Source organism: Salmo salar, chromosome 27 (genome assembly GCF_965601325.2).
Source record: "Salmo salar chromosome 27, fSalSal1, whole genome shotgun sequence".
Lineage (NCBI taxonomy): Eukaryota > Metazoa > Chordata > Actinopteri > Salmoniformes > Salmonidae > Salmo > Salmo salar.
Window position 1 is genome coordinate 2,444,754 of NC_138317.1, and position 9,805 is coordinate 2,454,558.

The 9,805-nt window shown below is 43.1% G+C and overlaps 1 protein-coding gene across 5 annotated transcripts; it reads right to left on the reverse strand.

The window, feature by feature from the left end:
- Nucleotides 1–241: 241 nt before the first annotated feature.
- s10a4 (S100-A4) lies at nucleotides 242–9,434 on the reverse strand. 5 transcript variants are annotated; one of them, XM_045709181.2, is made up of 5 exons: nucleotides 8,946–9,434; nucleotides 8,685–8,842; nucleotides 7,994–8,101; nucleotides 6,453–6,619; nucleotides 242–914 (listed from the first exon to the last, which is right to left on the reverse strand). In XM_045709181.2, the coding sequence occupies exons 4-5, from the start codon at nucleotides 6,594–6,596 to the stop codon at nucleotides 744–746; spliced, it is 315 nt and encodes a 104-aa protein (XP_045565137.1). In that variant the 5' UTR covers nucleotides 6,597–6,619; nucleotides 7,994–8,101; nucleotides 8,685–8,842; nucleotides 8,946–9,434; the 3' UTR covers nucleotides 242–743.
- Nucleotides 9,435–9,805: the final 371 nt, after the last annotated feature.

Here is a 9,805-nt window from a genome sequence, read left to right on the forward strand (position 1 = left end):
ATAAACCGTTACCAAAAAGTCACCACCCCAAAAAATGTGAGAATGAATGAATAGGCCTACTTTACATTAAAACAAATGCTACTGCTTTATAAACATAATAAAAAAGAACACTAGTGTCTAAAGCAATATTGAAGGCCTTTTGTGAGAACATGAGTTAGCACAGCTGGGACATCTATAGCACAGCTGAGATTGCAAATGTTCATAAACGCATGCAAAACAAATCGCTTCACAAACGTGGATCTTTGGTTGGGTCTTTTGCCCATTTATTAGCAACAAAGACAAAACATATCAATAATTCCAAACAGACTGATTGAATTACTGTACATGCATAACACAGTAAATACATAAGCCTACATATAGCCTACACACCCTGTTAACTATCTCACATGCTCTGTTTAGCAGCATTCCTTAGATCTTAACAGCCTATCATATAATAATATATGTAATTAGCAGATGCTTTTATCCAAAGCGACTTAGTCATGCATATATTTTACGTATGGATGGTACCAGGAATCAATCCCACTACCCTGGCGTAGCAAGCGCCATGCACTACCAATTGAGCCAATTTCTGACAAGAGAATCCATCTGGGTGCATGTATTTGAGGATCAGTCTTATAATTGTTGCAGAGGTATGCAACTCTTTGCGTCTATGTGTGCATAGGGGCATGCGTGTGGACACCGAGGAAGGCGTGTATCCAATTTACTCAATGAGATATGAGACATTATTAATGTGACATGTAGGCCTAATGCAATACACTGTAGAAAGCAGATAGAAGATACAGTTTCCCTTCCAGGAAGCAGTTGCACATGCAGGCAAGGGATTCAATCAGGGTGATGTACTCCTTGAAGTCCACAGCGCCATCACCGTCGTGGTCTAGCATTGTCATCAGCTCACCCACGTCAGGACCACCCTTCTGCTCATGTCAATGTAATATAGGATCACAAGGAAGACACAATTCATTAGGATGTCTGTATGTCTGTATTTTGTTGTCATTCACACTGAATTGCTGACACTTCACTCATGTCAAGAGAACAGGGGATTAGAACACAAGGAAGACACAATCCATGACGATTTCTTTACTTTGCTGTCATTAGTCCTAAATGAATGAGACTCCATGCAATATAGAATCAGTCAATCACAATGAAACTTTATTTCAAGTGCATTTTTTATTAAAATCACAACACTTGACAATAAAAGTAGCATTAGAATAGCATTTGCTGTCTCATGAGGGACCAGTTTCACAAACACAGATTAAGCCTAGTCCTGGACTTTAAAACTGGAATACTTCATTTTCGTTTCATATGGTATGTATTCATTTGTGGATGTCATCACTCATTTTGTATGATATGTTACGAATTACAATTCGTATTATATGTTACAAATTGCAAAACATACAATATGTTATGAATTTTCAAAACTTACAATATGTTACGAATTTGCAAATGTACGATATGTTACGAATTTCAGCTAGGTGGCTATGTGTCTAAATTCAGCTAGCTCACTAACGTTAGCTAGGCTAGGGGTTAAGGTTAGGGGTTAGGGCTAAGGTTGGGGTTAAGTTTAGGAATTAAGTTATAGGGTTAACCTCTTGACGGTCGCCTAGGATAGGGGGCGCCACAGCGCATTTTGAAAAAAATCCGTGCCCATTTTAAACGGCCTACTACTCAAACTCAGAAGCTAGGATATGCATATAATTAATACTTGTGGATAGAAAACACCCTAAAGTTTCTAAAACTGTTTGAATGGTGTCTGTGAGTATAACAGAACTCATATGGCAGTCAAAACCCCGAGACAGATCGAAACAGGAAGTGGAATTCTGAATTGCGAACTCAACTTCATCACGTTGCCTATTAATCACACCGTGAGCTATGGTTCTTTGAGCACTTCCTATTGCTTCCACTAGATGTCCCCAGTCTTTACAAAGTGATTTGAGTCTCCTACTGTGAAAACTGACAGAATGACACGCTGTGGAACGTGGTCATACGGAGAGGGCCATCACCATTATGACGCCGGCGCCCCTGGTTACCCTCCCCTTTCGAAACGTTTTGAAACACAATGCAATCGTCCCCCTCGAATCTTATTGGAGCTCTCGTTGAAAAAGGCCCTACAGATTTATGTTATACAACGTTTGACATGTTTGAACGAACCTAAATAAGAAAAAAAAGCATTTTGTTGAAAGAGTAGCCCCGCGCACGTCGGAACTTTTGGTGAAGCCTTCAGAACGCGCTAACAAGAACAAACTATTGGGACGTAAAGGATTAACTTTTTCGAACTAAAATACATTTGTTGTGGACCTGGGATTCCTGGAAGTGCCTAAGGATGAAGATAATCAAAGGTAAGGGATTATTGACAATAGTATATGTAACAGGGTTGGTTATGTTTCCACTTGCCTCTAAAGAAATGTGTACTTAATGTTCAAGCATTCGTATTGGTTGGTTCAACTGATGACACTAAGGTGTGTTGTGATTGGCCCCGCTTGCAGATAGGGGGAGATCGCGAACGTCAGGTCTTCCCAGTATGAAAATGTGATGCAAGGGGTAGGTCACGTTCTGAATACTGTTTTATATTTTATATTTTACAATGTGTTCAAGTTTGCTGTACGTTACGGATTTATACATGTGTGAGTATATGGTACCTGTTAGGGATTGAGGGGCTTTCTGGGATGTGCTTTGGCATATGATTGCTGTAGATAAGTGTTAGCTAGCATACATCGTTGTAATGGTCACATAAGCCCACTGCTAACACAGTTGTCTTCATGCTACAGCTTTTGTCATCGACAGCCATCAGTACCATTAAGCCCTGCACAACTACCGTGCTGTTTCTCATTTAACAACAGGTATTTACACATGTTATATTTTGTATTGTATTTTTGTATTTTGTGACCCAGTATGAAAATGTGATGCAAGGGCTTTTGTCATCGACAGCCATCAGTACCATTAAGCCCTGCACAACTACCGTGCTGTTTCTCATTTAACAACAGCAGGAATAAATGATGCTCAACTGGGACCGCTGGCTGATGTGATTTATTAGGAAAAAAAAACACAACGCAAGGAGAGTACGCTATACATCTGTTACATATACAAGACTAGATGTGATATGCGATTGTTCCAAGATGGCTAGCCTATTGCTATTGCTAGCCTATTGTTCTGAGTATCGCATCCCCTTTTATCGCAAAGTGTGATTACCCAGTAAAGTTATTTTTAAATCTGGCATTACAGGTGCTTTCAAGAGATATTCATCTATAAATCTTAGAATGACAATATTACATTTTAAAAATGTTTTCGAATAGTAATTTAGTAAATTGTAGCACTGTTTCACCGGATGCATTTGAGGGAAAATAGTTAGTCAACGTTACGCGCCGATGTAAAATGCTGTTTTAATATATAAATATGAACTTTATCGAACAAAAGAATGCATGTATTGTGTAACATGATGTCCTAGGAGTGTCATCTGATGAAGTTTGTAAAAGGTTAGTGCTGCATTTAGCTGTTTTTTGGTTATTTGTGATGCATGTGGTTGGTCGGAAAATGGCTATGTGGCTACTTTTACGATATACTCCTCTAACATCATCTAATGTTTTGCTTTTGCTGTAAAGCCTTTTTGAAATCGGACAACGTGGTTCGATTCAGGAGAGGTGTATCTATAAAACGATATAATTTGAAGAATTTTTTTTTACGATTTTTCTTTTGTAAATTTTGTTATGCTAATGGCGATATGATTTTTCGCTGGATGTCTCGCTCTCATCCAACACTTCTCACTCTGCCCCTACTCGGATGGTATTGCGCCGTCCCAACCTTCGCTCTCTCTCCCGCTACTCTCTCCTCTTCCATCCTATCATCTCTTCCCTCTGCTCAAACCTTCTCCAACCTATCTCCTGATTCTGCCTCCTCAACACTCCTCTCCTCCCTTTCTGCATCCTTTGACTCTCTATGTCCCCTATCCTCCAGGCCGGCTCGGTCCTCCCCTCCTGCTCCGTGGCTCGACGACTCATTGCGAGCTCACAGAACAGGGCTCCGGGCAGCCGAGCGGAAATGGAGGAAAACTCGCCTCCCTGCGGACCTGGCATCCTTTCACTCCCTCCTCTCTACATTTTCCTCTTCTGTCTCTGCTGCTAAAGCCACATTCTACCACTCTAAATTCCAAGCATCTGCCTCTAACCCTAGGAAGCTCTTTGCCACCTTCTCCTCCCTCCTGAATCCTCCTCCCCCCCCCCCCCTCCTCCCTCTCTGCGGATGACTTCGTCAACCATTTTGAAAAGAAGGTCGACGACATCCGATCCTCGTTTGCTAAGTCAAACGACACCGCTGGTCCTGCTCACACTGCCCTACCCTGTGCTTTGACCTCTTTCTCCCCTCTCTCCCCAGATGAAATCTCACGTCTTGTGACGGCCGGCCGCCCAACAACCTGCCCGCTTGACCCTATCCCCTCCTGTCTTCTCCAGACCATTTCCGGAGACCTTCTCCCTAACCTCACCTCGCTCATCAACTCATCCTTGACCGCTGGCTACGTCTTCAAGAGAGCGAGAGTTGCACCCCTTCTGAAAAAACCTACACTCGATCCCTCCGATGTCAACAACTACAGACCAGTATCCCTTCTTTATTTTCTCTCCAAAACTCTTGAACGTGCCGTCCTTGGCCAGCTCTCCTGCTATCTTTCTCAGAATGACCTTCTTGATCCAAATCAGTCAGGTTTCAAGACTGGTCATTCAACTGAGACTGCTCTTCTCTGCGTCACGGAGGCTCTCCGCACTGCTAAAGCTAACTCTCTCTCCTCTGCTCTCATCCTTCTAGACCTATCTGCTGCCTTTGATACTGTGAACCATCAGATCCTCCTCTCCACCCTCTCCGAGTTGGGCATCTCCGGCGCGGCCCACGCTTGGATTGCGTCCTACCTGACAGGTCGCTCCTACCAGGTGGCGTGGCGAGAATCTGTCTCCGCACCACGTGCTCTCACCACTGGTGTCCCCCAGGGCTCTGTTCTAGGCCCTCTCCTATTCTCGCTATACACCAAGTCACTTGGCTCTGTCATATCCTCACATGGTCTCTCCTATCATTGCTATGCAGACGACACACAATTCATCTTCTCCTTTCCCCCTTCTGATAACCAGGTGGCGAATCGCATCTCTGCATGTCTGGCAGACATATCAGTGTGGATGACGGATCACCACCTCAAGCTGAACCTCAGCAAGACGGAGCTGCTCTTCCTCCCGGGGAAGGACTGCCAGTTCCATGATCTCGCCATCACGGTTGACAACTCCATTGTGTCCTCCTCCCAGAGTGCTAAGAACCTTGGCGTGACCCTGAACAACACCCTGTCGTTCTCCACTAACATCAAGGTGGTGACCCGATCCTGTAGGTTCATGCTCTACAACATTCGCAGAGTACGACCCTGCCTCACACAGGAAGCGGCGCAGGTCCTAATCCAGGCACTTGTCATCTCCCGTCTGGATTACTGCAACTCGCTGTTGGCTGGGCTCCCTGCCTGTGCCATTAAACCCCTACAACTCATCCAGAATGCCGCAGCCCGTCTGGTGTTCAAGTTCTCTCACGTCAACCCGCTCCTCCGCTCTCTCCACTGGCTTCCAGTTGAAGCTCGCATCCGCTACAAGACCATGGTGCTTGCCTACGGAGCTGTGAGGGGAACGGCACCTCCGTACCTTCAGGCTGTGATCAGGCCCTACACCCAAACAAGGGCACTGTGTTCATCCACCTCTGGCCTGCTCGCCTCCCTACCTCTGAGGAAGCACAGTTCCCGCTCAGCCCAGTCAAAACTGTTCGCTGCTCTGGCACCCCAATGGTGGAACAAGCTCCCTCACGACGCCAGGACAGTGGAGTCAATCACCACCTTCCGGAGACACCTGAAACGCCACCTCTTCAAGGAATACCTAGGATAGCATAAAGTAATCCTTCTAACCCCCCCCCCCCTTAAAAGATTTAGATGCACTATTGTAAAGTGGTTGTTCCACTGGATATCATAGGGTGAATGCACCAATTTGTAAGTCGCTCTGGATAAGAGCGTCTGCTAAATGACTTAAATGTAAATGTAATTATCTAAAATGCTAAAGTTGTCTGTGATGAGACTCAAACTCGCAACCTTTGGGTTGCTAGACATTTGCGTTATACGCCCACCAATGCACCCTCCTTTGATTTTTGCCTTAAGTAACCATCTGTCTTATGTAACCATACCAAATGTAACATATCATACTAAATGGAGCTTATCGGTCTTACGTACAGTATATTACGAAATGCTCTGAGACCAGGTCGGCACGATAGAACAGAATATGTACTGTATTTGAATTTTTTTATACCACATTGCTGTTTCCTCACTGCAGATTACATATTTTTTTTAAAGCATGCTCAATGGACAATCTTAATTGAAAGTGCTTTTTAGTCCAGGATGATAAGCTTAATGGGGGTCCAGGAAACTGGCCCGAGTTGTTGCATTGACTCACCCCAGTTATGTTGGGCAGCTCCTCCTTGATGAGGTTGATTAGCTCTTTCTTGCTGAGGGTCTTGGCATCTTCACTGCCAGCGTGCTTGTGGAATGCCATGATGAGGGCTCCCAGGGATGCTTCCAGGGGTGTGGGCTGTGCCATGGTGTCTGTGACTGATGGTGATCCTGGGGGTGGAAACTATTATAAGTAGGCTACTAGGCAAGCAGCTTACATTTGGAATGCCTTATGTTCTGCATAGGAAAGTAAGTAAGTAAAGTACATCATGTAAGTAAGCGCTTACTACATGCAGAATATACATGCTAAATTGATAACAGTTTACTCAGACCTATGATATCACACAGGTAACTGACATTTCAACTCGTGTTTTCAATGCATGTAAATTAATGTTGGCGCTATTTCAAATATTTTTCTGAAAAAGTAGTGTTGGTCTAGTAAAGAACCAAATAATTATGAACAGTACATCTTTAGGAAAGAATCATTAACAGTCACACAGCTGTACCCTATGTAGATGAGTGTTCAAAATGACACATGCATGAAGAATAATGTGCTGTTTTCAAAAGTATTTTTTAATTATTTATTTTATAAATTCCTGCATTCTTCCCTATTGATCAATGTAATATTCTACGCTTCAGTCTAAGCGGCCGATTAAACAAGGAATATCCACACTGTAAAAAAAATCATGTTATTTTTAGGTAGGGTAGACAAGGGATGGTTATAACACTTTTTGCATTTTGTTAATTTTTCTGAGATTGTTTGAGCTACTATATTCAAAATGAGATACGAACAACTTACATCTGTCTGCTACAAATTAGTGTAGGTAATATCTCTCTAAATCAAACAGACAAGGTGTGACTTTGTCTCAAATGCAAGGAGTGAAGTGTTACAATTTACCCCACCTCCCAGGACAGTGGTAACAGGGCTTAGGGTAAAATGTAACAGTTTGAAAAATTGCATAAATCATGACATGCTAAGAAATATTGAAGGCCTTTTTTGAGAACATGAGAACCACATTGCCATGTTTAACATTTTGTGTGGCAGAAATAATAAAATAATAATACAAATCATAAAATGTGTATTATTTTTATGCTCCATTAACTGGCCCTTTTTAACAAAAAAATGTGTGTGTGTGTGTGCGTATGTGTGAGGGTGAGTGAATGAGTGAGTTTGAGAAAGACAGAGCGCGTGTGTGTGTGTGTGTGTGTGTGTGTGTGTGTGTGTGTGTGTGTGTGTGTGTGTGTGTGTGTGTGTGAGTGAATGTTGTACATGTTCATTCAATCAGAGTCACAGTTGGGACAGTGGTATGGTAGTCTTGGGGTACAGGCTTGGTGGGCCCATCATTTATATTCCTCCGACTGCACCCAGGCCTCCTTAGGCTTGTTACAACTAACCATGACCCTTGCAATCTTTAGCTATCTTCAATTTTAGCTACATATTAAAACTCTAGCATTGCTGACTTACATAAAAAATATATGAATCGAATTACAAAGCAGGTGATACCATCTGCAAAAAATAATTGGTCAAAAAAAGTACTTTCTTACCTCAAAACAGATTTGTGATAATAAAATCTATCACAGGGTCTTACTTCTTCACATGAGGGTTGAGGAATAAACAGCATGTGCACAGTGAGTCGTGATTCTAGTTTGTTCCTGATTGAAGATATTGAGTGTTACAATCAACCCATGTTACATCCATCCCCGGTCACCCCTAACTTACTGTCAGCCAGTTACCCCGGTCACCCCTAACTTACTGGCAGCCAGTTACCCCGGTCTCCCCTAACTTACTGTCAGCCAGTTACCCCGGTCTCCCCTAACTTACTGTCAGCCAGTTACCCCGGTCTCCCCTAACTTACTGTCAGCCAGTTACCCCGGTCTCCCCTAACTTACTGTCAGCCAGTTACCCCGGTCTCCCCTAACTTACTGTCAGCCAGTTACCCCGGTCTCCCCTATCTTACTGTCACCTGTAAGTTACTGGGGGAAAAAAATAAGTACAGTATGTTAGCATACCATAAATTCTAAATAGGTCTAAACTTTGCTTTAACAGTACAGGTAAATGGCAGACAGTAAGTTACCTTAAAAACAACAATATATATTTTTTTTACAGTGCATGCTACGCTGAAATACACTGATGTAGACCAGCAATTTGTCCAAATAGCCTATTACAGCGCAAATTGCTGTGCAATGCGACGTCTGTCTCTCACCAGCTTGTTTTCCAGAACAGCGCCTTTCTTACCTTCACCTGGAATCTAGCCGCCATGATAGGAAGGTTTCTTCCATGGTTATCGGAGCGATGCTCCCGGAGAGGGTAGAAACTGAAAGGGGGGGGGGGGATTTCTGCCCCGCCATAAGGAGGGGTGAGGGGGAGATTTGTCTGCATGCATCATCGTTAGCCTATAAAATGTCAGAGGCTATAACTACAACGGGAAACAACAAAACATGTAAACACAGACAAAACACACACTGACACGACCACAGACACAGGCTACTCACGAACCAGAGCGTCCATCATTGAAGCGAGCGTTCAATCCGACTGTGCCTCCTTCGGTGAATTACACATGATACCCCTACCGTTATCATAACAATAACAACAGGTGCCATGAAGGCAAATATTGCAAAATAGATATTCATAAATCCTGGAAGATCCGTTTACTTAGCTGGAGTAGGCCTTGTCCTAATATGGCATCTGTTTTGCGCAGTAAGGTTGGAACTGAACGCAAGCAAGGCTATAGGCTACATTATAGGCCTGCAACCCAATAGAAAAATGAAGACAAATGGAAGAGAAAATAAATTTGTAACGAAATTAAATGTAGGTATAACGATCATCCGATCATAAAAATGCACTGTTCCAAGTGCTGCCAGATTATGCGCTTGGGGGGATCCTCCCCGCCCAGACCTCTCCCACCCTTCCTTTACCGAATCGCATCAACTTTGGCAAATCTGCCACGATTCAGGGGTTTCTGTCTCTGCTGTTGCTGGCTGGTTACACTGTAATATGATGGGGCGGGGGTAAAACGGACTACATAGTCGGAGCATGTGTAGCCTAATAAACCCTGTTAAAGTGGCCTCAATTACAGCGGGGGGAAAAAGTATTTGATCCCCTGCTGATTTTGTACGTTTGCCCACTGATAAAGAAAGGACCAGTCTATAATTTTAATGGTAGGTTTATTTGAACAGTGAGAGACAGAATAACAACAAAAATATCCAGGAAAACGCATGTCAAAAATGTTATAAATTGATTTGCATTTTAATGAGGGAAATAAGTATTTGACCCCTTCTCAATCATTTACATTTACATTTACGTCATTTAGCAGACGCTCTTATCCAGAGCGACTTACAAATTGGTGCATTCACCTT

Excerpts from the sequence above, each read along its gene's own strand:
- s10a4 (XM_014176822.3), bottom strand. The coding sequence starts at position 6,596 with ATGGCACAGCCCACACCCCTGGAAGCATCCCTGGGAGCCCTCATCATG. Across the intron at positions 915-6,452 it reads AGCTGCCCAACATAACTGGG|AAGGGTGGTCCTGACGTGGG; the intron begins GTGAGTCAATGC and ends TGACATGAGCAG.